This window comes from Suillus subalutaceus (genome assembly GCF_016647625.1).
Source record: "Suillus subalutaceus strain FC151 chromosome Unknown DFJ58scaffold_66, whole genome shotgun sequence".
NCBI classification, from domain to species: Eukaryota; Fungi; Basidiomycota; class Agaricomycetes; order Boletales; family Suillaceae; genus Suillus; species Suillus subalutaceus.
This window is the reverse complement of record NW_024540315.1, coordinates 47,068-65,852: the sequence shown is the minus strand read 5'-3', so window position 1 is coordinate 65,852 and position 18,785 is coordinate 47,068. Positions and strand designations below refer to the sequence as shown.

The window sequence follows — 18,785 nt, the reverse complement described above, 5'->3', positions numbered from 1 at the left end:
ACACAACATGAAATTAGCAAAATTTTCCAAGTACGAACAATTGTAGGCTAGACTATTCAACAATAAAAATTTGAGGAGCAACAAGCTCAGCCTGCACCATTGCTGATACATGGCCTTGACGGTATGCACTTTTTAACAGTTGAAGTGCCTCAAATGTCTCTGGAAGCAAGCAGTTGCGACGTGTGGTGCCGGTGATGCCGCCACTTGAGAATGCCCGTTCAGATGCTACCGCAGACCCCTGAATAGCGAGGTAATCTTTTGCGATGCGAGCAACAGTGGGATACTGAACCGAGTGATGCTTTAAAAAAATAATTGTCAGCTTCAAGTTACACGGAATATTAAGGATATGAGCTTACACCCCACCACGCGACTACATTCTCAACATCCTCCAGTGGTGCAGCTAAGTAGTCCTCCAATTCCCGACGAGGCCTTTGACGAGCTGCGTCATGTGAGACACGAGCTTTGATTGCATCGCGCATCCAGCTCTGGCCAGTAGGAACCTTGGCGTGAGAGGGATGGTGTAGCAGAATGTGTCGTCGCAGCAGATGAAGGAGGGGCACGATAATACTGATCAAACTAGATACTAAGTTAGTGCGCAGACAATTTATTGAGATACCCATGGACTTACCACATCTTCGAGCCGTTTCACTCCATCAGCAAAGTCTTGAGACGCCCATTTTGCCTTAGCATAGGCAACTTTGTAGTTAGGGTCGAGGGCTGCATGATGAAAGTAAGAGTGTCGTCAAAATGAGAATGTGTTCAGGATGGGGCGAGATGGGCATGTCATCGTCAGGATCATGATACCATTCGATTTCGGACGCATCCTTCAAAACACCATTAGCATTAACTGCAGAGTTCGACATGTTTTGATGAATGAGCTAACCTTGGACGCACCCCACCCTTTTATCCTTTGCTGATGTTCTGCGTAAGACCAGAATGAGATATGAATATCCACTCTGATCAATTGCATCGGTGATGATAGTGCCGGTGATGATTGCGCCAGTGATGATTGCACCGGTGACGATTTCACCGGTAAACTTACTGATATGTCAACAGTGAGCATCTTTCGACGAACCTGAGGAGTCGCAGAACAGAAGCAACAAACCTGCAACTCTAATGATGGGTTCAGGACCGGTTCAGACTCGTCCGAACTGGGTCCGACGTCCATCCGAGACCACCCGAATGAAGAACCTATGTAAGGTTCGGTCCTGTATCGTATGTCGAACTACTGACCGAACGGTGGTTCCGTTCGCAAAAGTTCAGGTTCAAACCTAGGTTCGGGACTGAACTGCGGCAGCACTAGAATTGTCTACTATATAGCTTTAAAGCAGCATCCCTAAACCTTGCCCGAACCAGTTTCAAACCTCATCATCCCTAAACCTTACGGGCCATTGTAACCCTTGCCATGTTTGGCCTAGACTTTGTCCCAAAACTGGCAACTTAGATGACATTTCGGGTCTTTCCAAGTAGCCAACCACTAGGTCCAATATCCACAACCCTGCCTCAACCTCAGTACTTGACCAGTCCTAAATGTAACCTTTGAAACCCTTTCCACACATTGTATTGTTCAGTATAAGTATACAATGTTATGCTTTTTCATATATCATATATCACGTGATCACTCGAAATACGACTTTGAATTGATTACATAAAATAATCAAGTACTTGTGTACAACATGTGCACTCAAGGTTTAGTAATGACGAGGTTTGAAACTGGCTCGGGCAAGGTTTAGGGATGCTGCTTTAAAGCTATATAGTAGACAATTCATGACAAGTACTGTAGAGTATTGTTCGGCGCTGCGCGCCGCAAGGTTTAGTCCAAAGTCCGACGATTATCTAAGGTTACCGTTTTGGGTAGGGGTGTATGTGCGAGGGGGTCGTGTGCGTGTGCGGTGTGCGGTGTGCGACGTGTGCGCCCAACTTTGAGCGTCCCTATTAATGGCATCACCAACAGATGATGCATCGAATGCATGCATCGCCCTATATTGCTGCTGATGCATCAGTATTGGCAGGCCTACAATTTTAGCATAAATGGCATCACTACTAACGCTGCAATCACAGCAATTTCTTGCATTACTACGACAAGGACGCCTGGACAGCCTTCAATCAAATGTCAATGCACAGACTAATTTTGGTTAGTTGGGACAGGCCCAGTGGCGGCCATCGACTCGTGTCCTTCTAATGTGTTATATAAATACGAGATATCCTCTCATCTGATCAATTTGCTCCACATCCCCGTTCTTGAGTTGCTCATCCTCTGCTAGTAGTAGATCATGTTGACAATCACCAACGTTACCTGGCTGGACCTACTATGCCTTACCGGTGTTGGAGTCTATCTGGTAAAGCAGGTACTCATCAAGAAGAATCCTGCACCATATCCACCTGGTCCCCGGGGGTGGCCTCTCATTGGCAATCTTTTAGATATGCCTCGCATCAAACCCTGGCTCACATTTACTGAGTGGGGTAAGAAATATGGTGAGTGCCTCCCTTTTTCCAATATCATCCATTTTCAAAAGTCTTCCTGCAGGTGATATCACGCATATCGAGGTTCTGGGTCGGCACATCATTGTGCTGAACTCTGTCAAGACTGCAATGGAAATGATGGACAGAAAAAGCATCTTGTACTCTGACCGTCCTGTTCTTCCTATGGTTGGTGAACTTGTTGGTTGGAAGGACTCTTTGCCTGGCCTCTCATATGGCGACCGTTTTCGCCGGCAACGCAAGAACATACAACGCGTCATCGGCAGTCGCGCCGCAGTGGACGTATACAACGAGACCGAGAAGGTCGAGACACTTCGATTCCTGAAGCGTGTGCTTGCGAGACCCGACCGACTGCAGGAGCATATCCGACAGTATGTATTATTATCCTCGCAATGACGTTATCTTGAATTTTCACTATAGCACTGCTGGTGCTATCATTTTGCGCATCACTTATGGTTATGAAGTGAAAGAGAATGATGATCCCTTCGTTGACCTTGCAGACCGCGCTATGTCCCAGTTCTCCCAGGGTCAGTCCGGTAAATTTATGGTTGATATTTTACCATTCTGTGAGCTATATTATTCTGACATTTGGGTTGGCTTCCGATGACCTGAAAATTTTAGTGGCAAAGGTCCCCGCGTGGTTCCCCGGTGCTGGCTTCAAGCGCATAGCACGTGAATGGCGCGGGACACTCGAAGAGATGGTTTCTGCACCCCACGAGTTCGTCAAGGACCAGATGGTGAATAATTTGCAGTTTTGTGATCATGCATTGAAGCTCAAATTTTACAGGTTGCTGGCATCGCCCCCATGTCTTTTACCTCGAATCTCTTAGAAGGCGGTGATATATCTGCGGAAGAGGACCACACTGTGAAATGGTCTGCTTTTTCCCTATATGCCGGCGGTTCCGACACGGTTGGTCCCTACATATCTATGTTTCTAATCATCATCTTCTGAAAGTACTGCGCCTATTTCCTCAGACTGTTTCTGCAATATACTCGCTTTTTCTAGCTATGACACTTTTCCCTGATGTGCAGAAGAAAGCTCAGGCTGAAATAGATGCGGTCGTCGGTCCTGATCGTCTTCCCTCCTTCGCCGACCGCGAGTACCTCCCCTATACTGAGGCGCTTGTCAAAGAAGTCCTGCGTTGGAACGTTATCGCTCTCGTCAGTATGTGGATCTTGTTCATGACACTATTTATTCGCCAACGGGTATTTCAATGACAGGTGCACACTGTGTGACCAACGACGATATCCATGACGGGTACTATATTCCAAAAGGCTCCTTAATAATGCCTAACATTTGGTTGGTGCTCCCCTTCGGTTGATGGACAGAATGTAATGCTCTTGATCGCGACAGGTTCATGCTCAACGATCCACAAACATATGCTAACCCCTCGCAATTCAATCCTGAACGCTTCTTGGCTAAGGATGGAAAGGAACCTGAGACGGAGCCTCGCACGATTTGCTTTGGCTTTGGTAGACGGTAAGCATAAATTTGGTTCTGAATCTGATCGGAATCCTAATTTTCTGCTCCGCAGTATATGCCCAGGTGTGTCCAACTCGCATCAATCAACTAGCAGTAATCTGACGTTTGCTTGCTTTTGATGTACAGGTATCTACCTTGCTGAAGCCTCCATTTGGATATCCACTGCGATGTCACTGGCCGTGTTTGATATTTCGAAGGCTATCGAGAATGGTGTCGAGATCACCCCCGAGGTTGAAACCTTACCAGGTGTGATCGGGTATGTCGCATATCTTGTACGTCTGGCGCTAGTCTCGATTAACACACTCCAAGCCACCCCAAACCCTTCAAGTGTTGTATTAAGCCTCGCTCTGCGACTGCCCTTGGGCTTATTGAACAAGATGCTCTAATAAGCTCATGATTGTGAAACCGCAGAAACACGGAGGGTTAATACTTAAGCATGCGTTGTAATTTACATGTTGCACTCAGGAGTTGTGCAATATGATTCTTGGGGTTTGCGCAGGGAATCATTTGTTTCTGTGGAACCTGTGGACATAATGTTAACGAGACTGTACTCAACTAGCCCACACCCATTGTGCCTGGATCCGCACTGCCTCTTCCTTCTCTTTTGGTCTGACTAGGGGAGACTAGAACAACATTGAATGACTCGTCGGCAAGTAGATGCGGTACTACTATATACAAGGACTCCCCTTCGGTCGGCTCTACGACAGCTATTATACGATTTTGGCGCTCACTGGTGCCGGCTTTATCTTGGCACTTCTTGGCATCGCCACTTACGCATGGTTTGGACTTCAGCGGGTTGTTGGGATATTCACATTGGCTTGTCTAGGTGTTAGTTTGTTGTCATGTGTGTGTGGGCGGTGGTGTACTGAGCCTGCTTTGACTACGTACGGCCCATACCCTTGACGACTTGCATGATTATCGATTACGTTCTATAGTCTCACTCGTGTTGTTAACAACAGCACGACTCATTCACGACTTATTTGAAGCTGTACACTAAGTACTTCGAGTGTTGTATTCAAGACTCATTGGTAAATTTTTGCTTTCTCGACGATCCCGCTGAAGCAGGTTTTCACTGATCCGCGTCGTTGTGCTTTTCTTCGCGAAGCCTCTACTAAGTGAGTCATTCTCGTCTAGCCTTTTATATTTTATGTTATTATTAATGATATAGGCTGTACGTTCGGGTTTCCACTCTTTTTGTGTAACGTGGCCGACGACAATCCCAGCGGTCCAGATCTATATATCATCCACGCAGGTTCTGATTCTAGGGCTCCAATAGATTCATCCTAAACCATCCGTTGTGAAGTTCTGCCATCCAGGCGCAACCAATCTGCCAAATCAATAGAACTTCAAGTTTTTGCCCACAACAATGTTTTCAGGATATAAAAGCAAGCTCTGCCTACCTCAGTAGTTCAGAGTCTCCTTTGCGAAGCTTTTATCGCTTTGTCGACGAGGAACTTGAAGGAGAAATCATGTCTCCTTCAAGTTCCTCGTCGTCGTTACTACTTTGGCAGCATGCATGTCTGTCACTGCCGCACAGTGCAAACCTTCCTTAAAGGTCTGCGATACGAACAATAATTGCTGCAGTCACAACTGTGCTCCGGTGAAAGTGAGTATGAGTAGCTTGCTTTGGATCGAATATTCGATCCTGTTGCTCACCTCTTGCACCTCGCAATATCAATAGCGCGGCGGTCAGAAAATCTGCCAGTAAGACTGCTTACCGATAGGCTGGCAGCCCGTCCACGAGCACATCTGGGCAGTGAGTCGTGTTTCCGCTTTCGCATTGGTGCTGTGGCTGATGGCACAATATATAGTTCGTTGCTGACTTGGTCAATGTGGTTGTTCCTGAAGTCTGTTATTTTCCCTGCTTCATGGGCAATAGAGGCGCCTTTTTGATTAATCTGAACACTCAATATTGACTTACTTGAGGAGACGTGAGGAGCGATTTCAATGTCCAGAATTGTGCTGCGTCGTTCAGCGCTTGAATATTCATTGCCGAAGTCTGCATTATGTGTATAGCGGTTGTAGCAGTCGAGGCGGGAATTTTGACCGTCGCTGATGGGTGCGTCAAACTTTGGACATTTTCAATATCCATTCAACATCATGACCGTCTCACTACCCAACTTTGTTTGCGGGAAAAGTTCAGTTTTCAGGCTTGTTCTTGCTGAACATTCATTCGTGGATGGATCCTTCAAGGTCTATCTTAAGTAGTCATAGCCGACTGGCACCAGTTAGAAATATTGGTGATGCGGATTCAATGCCGACAAATGTCTTATCGCACCCTGGACATTCACTCATGGACAGACAGTTCTTCGGAAGTTCATCTCAACCTCTGAAGTGTACTGGCCAAAGTGATCACCACAACAGAATCCAAATCTGTTTCTCTTGGACCGTGCAGGTTCGAAACCTGCTGACAATTTATTTTTCTCTTTGAACACCCTGATATTCACTCATAGATGGTTTCATCAGAGGTTCGTCTAACTGGTCTTAGCTAAGTGGTTACCACTGCAACAGAATCAAAATATGTTTCTCTTGAACTGCGCAGATTCGAAACCTGCCGACAATTTTTCTCTCGGAACACCCTGACATTCACTCACGGATGGTTTCGTCAGAGGTTCATCTAACTGATCTTAGCTAAGTGGTTATCACAAAGTGAAGCTCACAGCGGAAGTGGGTTCTGACGCGTGACGGACCCGAATCACACACTTAAAGCTGAACAACGATGTTAGCAAGAATGCGACAGATGATATTCATACGGGGCCCGTAAGATAAGCCTGGTGGACAGGTAAGGATTGGGTGGGTGGGGCAGCACGAGAAAGATGATGATGACGAGCAAACGAGTCCATAACGCGGTTAAGCTCCAGCAAACGCTCCGTGTTGGCAGAGGAGGCGATGAAAAGAGGCAATATGATATTGGGGGTACCCGAATGGATACCTTGATTCGCTGACAGACTGGACATCGTGTAGCATCAACCTACATGTGTTGATAATGATTAATAAAATCTGATGAAAGTGTCACGTACAGCGAGTAGCGACTTGTCGGCGTCGCGCTGATCCAACAAAAGTTCATCGAGGCCAACCTCTATACTATCACAGAAATATCCCAAGGGTACGCATTTTGTCCTCAAGGGCGGTGGCTAGTGACTTTCCATCTGCCGAAAACAACACAGATTGCATGTCAGATACATGACGGAGGGGCGAACTGATGCACTGGTTGTTGCCGAGATTCCGTAATCGCGCTGTGTCGTCGTACGATGCGCTTGCAAGGATGCAACCATTCCGGTATGGTGGATCTTTGGTGACGGTTCAATTTGGCGTCCGATGACATCCCATACTCCCGCACTTCAGCTGCCGGACGCGTCGTAGGCGTTTGCACGTGTTGCAGTACAAGGTGGTCATTTTCCGCACTCTTGAGAGAGCTGTGCACAATTGGAGTTATCATTGATCAAAGAGTACCAAAACCTTGGCCTTAAGTGGAGCGCACACATGCCGTCGATGCGAATCTGCCGTCGGATTCGAGACCAGCACTGTACACGCTGGACAACGGGTAGCACGAAGTGGTGCTGCAGTAGTCGAGCTCACCGTTGCTCACAACGAGCACGAACGTTTCGGCAATGTCACCGGTGTCGACTCAGAAACCTGGTGTGACATACAAGTGATATTATTTGTTAGGTGTGCTCTGTATACAGAATAATAAATACGGCGGACTATGAAAAATGGTAACATAATGTATGCGCCATGGCGGCAAATCGAACCTCACCAAAGATCCACCATAGTCTTCAGGAAATCAGCTCAAACCTCCAACTTGCACTCAACGTTCAGGAACAAAGCGTAGGCACCTACCGGTCACCATCATGCACGCCACCTAATGCAGCACGCACACTTGATATTAAATGAGAATGCTCGAATGGGATTGCCCCTGATGTTACTGATATCTTCTTCATATACCTAGAAGCCTGGCGAGTGCGCAAGGTACCGATCGAGGTGCCTCCCTCGTGACGTCAACAGGCGCCAAACCGAGTTCAAGCCTCCGAGCCTAGCTAAGGCGCGTCCAATAATTTGCAAAACTCCTTTTGCAAGTTCCACGAGTCCGTCTCGAGCTCCCCGACCATAGTTATATCGCCAAACTGTTAAAGCAGAGTCTGGGGTCTTTTCATTACATAATTATGTAGGGTGTCTGGACCTTGTTTGCTCAGTCGTTCCAAGCAACCGAGAAAGGTCCAGACTCCGAGGTAATCACCATACCAGACAGCCTTCAATCAAATCTTAATGCACAGACTGATTTTGGTTAGTTGGGACAGGCCCCCAGTGGCGGTAATCGACTCATGTCCTTCTAATGTGTTATATAAATACGAGATATCCTCTCATCTGATCAATTTGCTCCACATCCCCGTTCTTGAGTTGCTCATCCTCTGCTAATAGTAGATCATGTTGGCAATCATCAACGTTACCTGGCTGGGCCTACTATGCCTTACCGGTGTTGGAGTCTATCTGGTAAAGCAGGTACTCATCAAGAAGAATCCTGCACCATATCCACCTGGTCCCCGGGGGTGGCCTCTCATTGGCAATCTTTTAGATATGCCTCGCATCAAACCCTGGCTCACATTTACTGAGTGGGGTAAGAAATATGGTGAGTGCCTCCCTTTTTCCAATATCATCCATTTTCAAAAGTCTTCCTGCAGGTGATATCACGCATATCGAGGTTCTGGGTCGGCACATCATTGTGCTGAACTCTGTCAAGACTGCAATGGAAATGATGGACAGAAAAAGCATCTTGTACTCTGACCGTCCTGTTCTTCCTATGGTTGGTGAACTTGTTGGTTGGAAAGACTCTTTGCCTCTCCTCTCATATGGTGACCGTCTTCGCCGGCAACGCAAGAACATACAACGCGTCATCGGCAGTCGCGCCGCAGTGGACGTATACAACGAGACCGAGGAGGTCGAGACACTTCGATTCCTGAAGCGTGTGCTTGCGAGACCCGACCGACTGCAGGAGCATATCCGACAGTATGTATTATTTATCCTCGCAATGACGTTATCTTGAAATTTCACTGTAGCACTGCTGGTGCTATCATTCTGCGCATCTCTCATGGTTATGAAGTGAAAGAGAATGATGATCCCTTCGTTGATCTTGCAGACCGCGCTACATTCCAGTTATCGCAGGGTCAGTTCGGTAATTTTATGGTTGATATTTTACCATTCTGTGAGCTATATTATTCTGACGTTTGGATTGGCTTCCGATGACTTGAAAATTTTAGTGGCAAAAGTCCCCGCGTGGTTCCCCGGTGCTGGCTTCAAGCGCATAGCACGTGAATGGCGCGGGACACTCGAAGAGATGGTTTCTGCACCCCACGAGTTCGTCAAGGACCAGATGGTGACTAATTTGCAGTTTTGTGATCATGCATTGAAGCTCAAATTTTACAGGTTGCTGGCATCGCCCCCATGTCTTTTACCTCGAATCTCTTAGAAGGCGGTGATATATCTGCGGAAGAGGACCACACTGTGAAATGGTCTGCTTTTTCCGTATACGCTGGTGGCTCCGACACGGTTGGTCCCTACATATCTATGTTTCTAATCATCTGCTGAAAGTACTGCGCCTATTTCCTCAGACTGTTTCTGCAATATACTCGCTTTTTCTAGCTATGACACTTTTCCCTGATGTGCAGAAGAAAGCTCAGGCTGAAATAGATGCGGTTATCGGTCCTGATCGTCTTCCCTCCTTCGCCGACCGCGAGTACCTCCCCTATACTGAGGCGCTTGTCAAAGAAGTCCTGCGTTGGAACGTTATCGCTCCCACCGGTATGTGGATCTTGTTCATGACACTATTTATTCGCCAACGGGTATTTCAATGACAGCTGCACACTGTGTTACCAACGACGATATCCATGACGGGTACTATATTCCAAAAGGCTCCTTAATAATGCCTAACATCTGGTTGGTGTTCCCCTTCGGTTGATGGACAGAATGTAATGCTCTTGATCGCGACAGGTTCATGCTCAACGATCCACAAACATATGCTAACCCCTCGCAGTTCAATCCTGAACGCTTCTTGGCTAAGGATGGGAAGGAACCTGAGACGGAGCCTCGCACGATTTGCTTTGGCTTTGGTAGACGGTAAGCATAAATTTGGTTCTGAATCTGATCGGAATGCTAATTTTCTGCTCCGCAGTATATGCCCAGGTGTGTCCAACTCGCATCAATCAACTAGCAGTAATCTGACGTCTGCTTGCTTTTGATATACAGGTCTCTACTTTGCTGAAGCCTCCATTTGGATATCCGCTGCGATGTCACTGGCCGTGTTTGATATTTCGAAGGTTATCGAGAATGGTGTCGAGATCACCCCCGAGGTTGAATCCTTACCAGGTGGTATCAGGTATGTCGCATATCTTGTCGCGTCTGGCGCTGGTCTGGATTGACACACTCCAAGCCACCCCAAACCCTTCAAGTGTTCTATCAAGCCTCGCTCTGCGACTGCCCTTGGGCTTATTGAACGAGATGCTAACTGATAAGTTCATGATGGTGAAACCGGAGGATAATACTTAACATGTGTTGTAATTTGCGTGTTACACTCAGGAGTTGCGCAATATGCTTCTTGGAGTTTGCACAGGGAATCATTTGTATAATACTGTACTCAACTAGCCCACACCCATTGTGCCTGGATCCGCACTGCCTCTTAAGTTCCTTCTCTTTTGGTCTGACTAGAACGGCATCGAATGCGAATGACTCGTCGGCGAGTAGATGCGGTACTACTATCTATGTGTGGATATGAGAGTGTGAGCGAATTTCGAAACTGAGACTCCTAGTCTAGGGTTCGGAATATATAGTCTTCCCCAGTCAGACCAAAAGAGAAGGAAGACAGTCGTTCCTTCTATATTGGCTCGGAACGTGAAGTATTGCGTGCCAAAGGTTCTCGACCAGCTTCGAGCGCCTGGAAATCGACGATCCGCTCGGAAGCTTGGCAGCCACAATCTCACAGCTGGCAACGCGCTCGCCTCGCCGTACAACAGATATCTATTTCTTCCTGTAGGAGATGCTCGACGAATACATTTTTACACTACCTCTTTGGACTACAAACCTCACCCAAAGGACCATCAAATTTTTACATTAATGCGAATTCGACACACCTTATATGCATGCCGGGCACGCGGACAACCTTCTTATCGAACCTCATCATGATCACTTCATCATTTACCCACTGTCCTTTCGATCTTTGTCTGCCAGCCGTAAACATGTCTACCCAAGCATAACGTATCGTGATTGATATTCGTGACTGGCGGCTGATACTGTCAGCCTACTTAGGTAGGTACTACTGATGGTTGACTGATGCGGCGGCATGGACCCTGTCGAAGCTTGCTCCACCGTCTACATAGAATTATGTTGTTTCCGTAATATCAACGCCGAGAGATCCGCAGTGGTGCAACCAGTTGATTAATCTCCTAGGGTCCAGCGCTATTGGGCACAAGACGTATATAAATGGTGGGTCCGAGAAGTCTTGTCAATCCAGTGGACACTCAGGTCTCAGCGCTCAGCACTCAGTACTCAGTGTTACAACGTAAATCCGTGAGAAATCTTGTAGCCAGCTTATATCCGCTAACTAGACGCTGCAGGCGCCCCCAACTCACAAGGACACTCTGCACGCAACATTGTTCTTGTGAACACGCACACCAATCTGTAAGTCATGTCTACTCAAGGAGACCTCGAACGAGCAGACCCCGGGCCAAATTTTGGTATGAATTTGATCACATTCTGTCAATCCAGTAGAAATCTTGAGAGATGCACAGATGGTCAACGTGATGAACAAGTTAGCAAGACTCAAAAGGATAAAAAAACAACTACGGGAGAAGATTCGGCGCTTGTGGCAGCATGGATGCATCGACTCCAGACACTCACTCTTATAGTAAGCCATTGTTCAGTGACTCTGGTTACATGAATCTTGAACGACCCGTCAGACGACATTTCTTACTTCCATCGACGGAGAGCTCTTCACCCTTACCCAGTCCTCCACACCGCAGGTGACACTCAATGCAAGTGAGGAATCTGTGGAACTCGTGTATGCATGTTTTACTGGTGCCCTCGTTTTTCATGGCTGTTCTGGTGAGTATCGGGATGGTTGGGGAATCGCGAGGCACTAACAGCTTGTGTTAGCAATTCTGGGATACGTGGCGTCTTTTGCTCTCATTCGATACCAGATCGTTGATGCAGAAACCCATCCCGTTACGGAAACCGATGAGCTGGGAAACCGTTCTCATACTGTTTTACATCACCACGAAAGCATTCACGGAAAACAACTCTGGCTTAGAGCCATCCCTCCTTTGTATGCTGTACAGTCCCTTCTTCAGATGCCCTCGAGGCTCCGGATTCAATCCAGGACGTCCACTCCCCCACTGGATCTCCTGACTCGGTGCTATTATACGATTTTGGCGCTCAGTGGTGCCGGCTTTATCTTGGCACTTCTTGGTATCGCCACTTACGCATGGGTTGCACTGCAACGGGTTGTTGGGATATTCACAATGGCTTGTCTAGGCGTTAGTTTTCTGTCATGTGTGTGGGCGGTGGTGTACTGAACCTGCTCTGACTATGTATGGACCATACCCTTGACGACTTGCATGATTCCGATTACGTTTCATAGAGTCTCACCCATGTTGTTAACAACAGCACGACTCATTCACGACTTATTTGAAACTGTACACTAAGTACTTCAAGTGTTGTATTCAAGATTCATTGGTAAGTGTCTTCAGCATCGCAAGCGGGAAATCAGTTGAAGTTCAAACGTTCAGGAACAAAGCGTAGGCATCCACCGGCCACCACTGGCATGTACGCCACCACTGCAACATACACATTTGACATTAAATGAGAATGCTCGAACGGGATCGCCCCTGATATTATTGATATATACCAAGAGGCCTGGCGAGTGAAGGTGCCGATCGAGGTGCCTCCTCTCGTGACGTCAACAGGCGCCAAACCGAGTTCGAGCCTCCGTGTCCGGACTTTGTTTGCTTAGGGTTGAAGTCGTTCGAAGGAACCGGGAATTTCAGGTCCGAATGATAACAGGATGCCGGACACTGCCAAGTCTCGCGGCCTTTAGCTCATCGAGACCCTAAACCGGTTTCTGGTAGCCTGTTGTCAGTCGGACCTTACTCGGTTCTTTCGAGTTTCTCCAAACCCTGCACAGACAAAGTCCGAACACCCTCACGTCATTCACAACGAAAAGACCCCAGGCTCTGCTCGACATGTTCGCTTCAGCTTAATGCTGCGATTATTATTGAATGAATAGTAGTCTAACTGACAAAACACAAGCATGGCTGAAGGACAAGGTCGAAACTAACAAGTTTGCATTGCCAGCTCTATACCGACCCACGAGCTTTATTACTGAAGATATATGGCGCGCATGTCCAGCTACCACGAACGGCAATGAGCAGGCTCACCGCAATGTTAACCGTGACGGCGTGAACTTGACACTACGACCGAGCAGCGCAGAGCATTGATGTTCATGTGTCATTGGGCATTGACACTCGTGATCGTGATTCCACTCATGTTTACCGTGCATCGAGAAGTATCACTCGTCAAGGTATGTATCTCCACTCGCACCATTCAATTTTTGACAATAATTTAGCTCTATCACAGCGCCGCCACGTCACGCAAAATCCAGTGGTACGACCCGGCGCAGACAATGAACACCAGGATGCACTGCAGCAACCAGCGCCCCGAAGAATCACACCAGTACCATCCTGCACACTTGCTAATGCCCTTCGCCCAGACATAAGAGGAGTACCGGAGCCATGTCTATGGCCGGGGCAGCATACTGTACACACTTATATCGCTGCGCGCCAAGTTGTGACTAGCGAGTTCGACGACTCGCTAGTTCCACTCCACCTCACCCATGTTCCCATCTCGCAGTTCAGTACTATTGATGGTGCACTTCGTGGGTGAGCACTTAGATTATGTACAATATAATACAGCCTCGTTGTTTCAACCATGCTTGGGCGCCACTCAAACCTCAATCAACCCAACCTACAACAAGACATTCTGTCCCATTTTACAGCCATGAGCCGGCCTCACAAAGGGTTCTGCGTTCGGTTCAAACCAACGCAGCTTTTTGCTTGTCCATATTACCTCCCCCTCCCTACAGCAAGACATTCTGACCCATTTTACAGCCACGAGCAAGCTTCACGTTTTCAAGGAGTCAACTTGAAACATATTCATTAATACACGCCAAGATACAAATGACACGACATCCGACCAACTACCATGTTAGTAATGAGAGCGGTACATATGGGAACGGTTTGGGAACGGTACGAAGTTGAGGGAAAGACATTGATGAGAGGAAGACAATGACAACAGATGTTATGGAGGAGCAAGCATGCAAAAAGTGAGGATATTTAGACTTTGAAAATGTGATGAAGAGACTCGGAAGATCGAACCGACAGAGTAAGGGAATGGAATTCGAAACATGCGGGGAGTAAGAACATCTTGAAGGCCGTTAGTATACCGCTCGATAATAATCGCACTATTAAGCTAAAGCGAACATGCCGAGCAGAGCCTGGGGTCTTTCCGTTGCGAAGGACGTGAGGGTGTTCGGACTTTGTCTGTGCTGGGCTTCGAGAAACTCAAGACTGCTCAATTCTAAAAGTTCGAGTTCACCCGAGTACCGCTAAGCGTCGCTAGACCTGTCCAATTGAACATGAGTAGACTCAGTAGGTTGTGAATGCCGTGAGGGTATCCGGACGTTATGCGAAGGAACTGAGTGAGATCCGACTAATAGCAAGGTGCTACTGACCGGATCAACAAATGCAACTTGATTCAGCATCGTCTCTGCATGGAGATAGCAAATTCCCTCTTCGGTTCGGAAACGAGGGTCCCTTGGTGAGTGGATGTAGTAGGGTGAGTTCATGATGCGTACCCTGTTATCAGTCGGTTCTTTTGAAGGGCTGCTCAAGTTTTCATTCAGTTCGCCAAAAGTTCGAGTTCACGAGGGATCCGAGCACCGCTAAACCTATCCTAAACGGGACTTGTACCTAAACCTTACGGCGCGCAGCGCCAACACTTACTAGTAAGCTTGGTGTAGCAAAGTATCTACATGCAGTCTTAAAGCACATCCCAAACCTCACTATACCTTGTCATTCACGTTCCTAACCCTCAGCAGGCCTAACCCTTAGCATTTCCCCTTTTCCTGACCTTTTCCATAGAGTATATCTGAATCATATGTAGTATGTTTGTGAATATAATCTAATCATCTCTCACTCAAAAATGGAATCAATTGATCATGTATTGCTACTCAACGAGGCTGAGATAAGGGTTGGGTCTGCTGAGGGTTAGAAATGATGAGGTTTAGGAGTCTTGCTGAGGTATGGGATGTGCTCTAAGACTGCATGTAGATACTTTGCTATACCGTGACACCAAGCTTAAGTGTTGGCGCTGCGCGGCGTAAGGTTTAGGTACAAGTCCCGTTTAGGATAGGTTTAGCGGTGCTCGGATCCCTCGTGAACTCGAACTTTTGGCGAACTGAATGAATAATTGAGCAGCCCTTCAAAAGAACCGACTGATAACAGGGTACGCATCATGAACTCACCCTACTACACCCACTCACCAAGGGACCCTCGTTTCCGAACCGAAGAGGGAATTTGCTATCTCCATGCAGAGACGATGCTGAATCAAGTTGCATTTGTTGATCCGGTCAGTAGCACCTTGTTATCAGTTGGATCTCACTCAGTTCCTTCGAATAACGACCGGATACCCTCACGACATTCACAACCTACATCGGACGCCCGTGCAAGACTGGCGATCGTGCGTATGTACGGGCCGCCTGTCCATGGAAAGTATTTGGAGATGAGTACATACAAAGAATGCATTTCAATGAAGCTATTTTTGCCCACGTTGCACTCATACCAGACTATCATTGCATGCTATTATCCGTTGTCAGTGGAGCTTCATAATATAGAGCTCGAGCTGTCGTTCATCCCCGAACTAGGGTTTCTCACGTCCGAGTCCGATGTACCGGGTCTACTCATGTTCGCTTCAATTAAATTTCAATGTACAGACCAACTGATTTTGATTAGTTGGGACCGGCCCAGCTGGTGACCGATATTTATTACTCCTGTCCTTCCAATGTGATAAATACGAGATATTGTCCCATCCGATCCGAGTCAATCTGCTCCACATCCCCGTTCTTGAGTTGCTCATCCTCTGCTAGCAGTAGACCATGTTGACAATCACCGACGTTACCTGGCTGAACTTACTATGCCTTACCGGTGTTGGAGTCTATCTGGTAAAGCAGGTGCTCATCAAGAAGAATCCCAAACCATATCCACCTGGTCCCCGTGGGTGGCCTCTCATTGGCAATGTTTTAGATATGCCTCGCGTCAAGCGACTCAAGCTCTGGCTCACATTTACTGAGTGGGGTCAGAAGTACGGTGAGTGCCTCCCTTTTTCCAAAATCATCCATTTTCAAAAGTCTCTCCTGCAGGTGGTATCACGCATGTCGAGGTTCTAGGTCGGCACATCATTGTGCTGAACTCTGTCAAGACTGCAATGGAAATGATGGACAGAAAAAGCATCTCGTACTCTGACCGTCCTGTTCTTCCCATGGTTGGTGAACTTGTTGGTTGGAAGACCTCTTTACCTTTCCTCTCATATGGTGACCGTCTTCGCCGGCAACGCAAGGACATACAGCGCGTCATCGGCAGTCGCGCCGCAGTGGGCGTATACAACGAGATCGAGGAGGTTGAGACACTTCGATTTCTGAAGCGTGTGCTTGCGAAACCCGATCGACTGCAGGAGCATGTCCGACAGTATGTATTATTTATCCTTGCGACGACGTTATCTTGAATTTTCACTATAGCACTGCTGGCGCTGTCATTCTGCGCATCTCTCATGGTTATGAAGTAAAAGAGAATGATGATCCCTTCGTTGACCTTGCAGACCGCACTGTATCCCAGGTCTCGCATGGTCAGCTCGGTAATTTTATGGTTGATATTTTACCATTCTGTGAGCTATATTATTCTGACGTTTGGATTGGCTTCCGATGATCTGAAAATTTTAGTGGCAAAGGTCCCCGCGTGGTTCCCCGGTGCTGGCTTCAAGCGCATAGCACGTGAATGGAGCGGGACCCTCAAAGAGATGGTTTCTACACCCCACGAGTTCGTCAAGGACCAGATGGTGAATAATCTGCAGTTTTGTGATCATACATTGAAGCTCACATTTTACAGGTTGCTGGCATCGCCCCCACGTCTTTTACCTCGAATCTCTTAGAACGCAGTAATATATCTGCGGAAGAGGACGACATTGTGAAATGGTCTGCTTTTGCCCTATACGCTGGTGGTTCCGACACGGTTGGTCCCTACATATTTCTAATCATCATCTTCTGAAAGTATTGCGCCTATTTTCTCAGACTGTTTCTGCAATATACTCGCTTTTTCTAGCTATGACACTTTTCCCTGATGTGCAGAAGAAAGCTCAGGCTGAAATAGATGCGGTCGTCGGTCCTGATCGTCTTCCCTCCTTCGCCGACCGCGAGTACCTCCCCTATACTGAGGCGCTTGTCAAAGAAGTCCTGCGTTGGAGCGTTATCGTTCCCACCGGTATGTGGATCTTGTTCATGACACTATTTATTCGCGAACGGGTATCTCAATGACAGGTGCACCCCACTGTGTGAACAAGGACGATATCCATGACGGGTACTATATTCCAAAAGGCTCCATAATAATGCCTAACATTTGGTTGGTGCTCCCCTTCGGTTGGTGGATAGAATGTAATGCTCTTGATCGCGACAGGTTCATGCTCAACGATCCACAAACATATGCTAACCCCTCGCAATTCAATCCTGAACGCTTCTTGGCTAAGGATGGAAAGGAACCTGAGACGGAGCCTCGCACGATTTGCTTTGGCTTTGGTAGACGGTGAGCATAAATTTGGTTCTGAATCTGATCGGAATGCTAATTTTCTGCTCCGCAGTATATGCCCAGGTGTGTCCAACTCGCATCAATTAACTAACAGTATTCTGACATTTGCTTGATTTTGATGTACAGGTATCCACCTTGCTGAAGCCTCCATTTGGATATCCGCTGCTATGTCACTGGCCGTGTTTGATATTTCGAAGGTTATCGAGAATGGTGTCGAGATCACCCCCGAGGTTGAAACCTTACCAGGTGTGATCGGGTATGTCGCATATCTTGTCACGTCTGGCGCTAGTCTCGATTAACACACTCTAAGGCACCCCAAACCCTTCAAGTGTTCTATTAAGCCTCGCTCTGCAACTGCCCTCGGGCTTATTGAACAAGATGCTAACTGATAAGCTCATGATGGCGAAACTGGAAAAACACGCAGGGATAATACTCAGCATGTGTCGTAATTTGCGTGTTACACTCAGGAGTTATTCTTGGAGTTTGCACAGGGAATCATTTGTTTCTGTAGAACTTTTATAGACATGTCTGACATGATGTTAACGAGACCATGTACTCACTTTGAAAATTTGTCCCATTGATGACGAACATTAAACATTCCAAACAGATGTCGTTAGAAGTCAAAGCGGGACAAAAGTTAATTTGTCGCTCAGGTAATGAACGCTAGACTGGTGACCAGCCCAAGCAAGACGTCGATAGACGCTTGTCACCTGCAGTCTAAATGAACACATCGATCCAGCTGCTCTGCAAGGTAATGCTTTTTCGCATGGATCCCCAATCGATATCTAGTAATGCAACATCTTATAGACGTTGCTTTCACTATGACACTTGCAATGGTTCGCCTGGCTCGAGCGTTATCTTTGTAGGTAACCGGTAACCGGTCGGTAATCATTACATAATCATTGCGGATCGGAAACACTTGGTCG

The 18,785-nt window shown here is 47.2% G+C and overlaps 6 protein-coding genes across 6 annotated transcripts; all 6 read left to right on the top strand.

The window, feature by feature from the left end:
• The first annotated feature begins 2,007 nt into the window (after positions 1 to 2,007).
• DFJ58DRAFT_746321 (cytochrome P450) lies at positions 2,008 to 4,431 on the top strand. The gene is made up of 11 exons (XM_041387454.1): positions 2,008 to 2,475; positions 2,528 to 2,852; positions 2,902 to 3,047; positions 3,103 to 3,218; positions 3,269 to 3,391; positions 3,457 to 3,646; positions 3,703 to 3,781; positions 3,836 to 3,961; positions 4,017 to 4,027; positions 4,091 to 4,220; positions 4,274 to 4,431. Exons 1-11 carry the CDS (start codon positions 2,274 to 2,276, stop codon positions 4,359 to 4,361), a joined length of 1,536 nt encoding a protein of 511 aa, XP_041242981.1. The 5' UTR covers positions 2,008 to 2,273; the 3' UTR covers positions 4,362 to 4,431.
• Positions 4,432 to 4,529: 98 nt separating this feature from the next.
• Positions 4,530 to 4,940, top strand: DFJ58DRAFT_426117 (uncharacterized protein). Its single transcript, XM_041380346.1, has one exon. The coding sequence runs from the start codon at positions 4,622 to 4,624 to the stop codon at positions 4,865 to 4,867; it is 246 nt and encodes an 81-aa protein (XP_041242980.1). The 5' UTR covers positions 4,530 to 4,621; the 3' UTR covers positions 4,868 to 4,940.
• Positions 4,941 to 8,389: 3,449 nt separating this feature from the next.
• Positions 8,390 to 10,467, top strand: DFJ58DRAFT_661716 (cytochrome P450; the record flags this gene model as incomplete). The annotated part of the gene is made up of 11 exons (XM_041382239.1): positions 8,390 to 8,591; positions 8,644 to 8,968; positions 9,019 to 9,164; positions 9,220 to 9,335; positions 9,386 to 9,508; positions 9,571 to 9,760; positions 9,817 to 9,901; positions 9,950 to 10,075; positions 10,131 to 10,141; positions 10,205 to 10,334; positions 10,389 to 10,467. 11 exons carry the CDS (start codon positions 8,390 to 8,392, stop codon positions 10,465 to 10,467), a joined length of 1,533 nt encoding a protein of 510 aa, XP_041242979.1.
• A 1,223-nt stretch (positions 10,468 to 11,690) lies between these two features.
• DFJ58DRAFT_661662 (uncharacterized protein) lies at positions 11,691 to 12,525 on the top strand (the record flags this gene model as incomplete). Its single annotated transcript, XM_041382235.1, has 3 exons — positions 11,691 to 11,858; positions 11,911 to 12,055; positions 12,107 to 12,525. The coding sequence occupies 3 exons, from the start codon at positions 11,691 to 11,693 to the stop codon at positions 12,523 to 12,525; spliced, it is 732 nt and encodes a 243-aa protein (XP_041242978.1).
• A 510-nt stretch (positions 12,526 to 13,035) lies between these two features.
• On the top strand, positions 13,036 to 13,664 carry DFJ58DRAFT_426079 (uncharacterized protein). The gene is made up of 2 exons (XM_041380345.1): positions 13,036 to 13,529; positions 13,575 to 13,664. Exon 1 carries the CDS (start codon positions 13,228 to 13,230, stop codon positions 13,444 to 13,446), a length of 219 nt encoding a protein of 72 aa, XP_041242977.1. The 5' UTR covers positions 13,036 to 13,227; the 3' UTR covers positions 13,447 to 13,529; positions 13,575 to 13,664.
• A 2,496-nt stretch (positions 13,665 to 16,160) lies between these two features.
• On the top strand, positions 16,161 to 18,286 carry DFJ58DRAFT_704200 (cytochrome P450; the record flags this gene model as incomplete). Its single annotated transcript, XM_041383670.1, has 11 exons — positions 16,161 to 16,371; positions 16,425 to 16,749; positions 16,800 to 16,945; positions 17,001 to 17,116; positions 17,167 to 17,289; positions 17,349 to 17,538; positions 17,595 to 17,676; positions 17,731 to 17,856; positions 17,912 to 17,922; positions 17,986 to 18,115; positions 18,170 to 18,286. The coding sequence occupies 11 exons, from the start codon at positions 16,161 to 16,163 to the stop codon at positions 18,246 to 18,248; spliced, it is 1,539 nt and encodes a 512-aa protein (XP_041242976.1). The 3' UTR covers positions 18,249 to 18,286.
• Positions 18,287 to 18,785: the final 499 nt, after the last annotated feature.

Excerpts from the sequence above, each read along its gene's own strand:
- DFJ58DRAFT_746321 (XM_041387454.1), top strand. The coding sequence starts at position 2,274 with ATGTTGACAATCACCAACGTTACCTGGCTGGACCTACTATGCCTTACC. Across the intron at positions 2,476-2,527 it reads TGAGTGGGGTAAGAAATATG|GTGATATCACGCATATCGAG; the intron begins GTGAGTGCCTCC and ends GTCTTCCTGCAG. Across the intron at positions 4,221-4,273 it reads ACCTTACCAGGTGTGATCGG|CCACCCCAAACCCTTCAAGT; the intron begins GTATGTCGCATA and ends ACACACTCCAAG.
- DFJ58DRAFT_426117 (XM_041380346.1), top strand. The coding sequence starts at position 4,622 with ATGCGGTACTACTATATACAAGGACTCCCCTTCGGTCGGCTCTACGAC.
- DFJ58DRAFT_426079 (XM_041380345.1), top strand. The coding sequence starts at position 13,228 with ATGAATAGTAGTCTAACTGACAAAACACAAGCATGGCTGAAGGACAAG.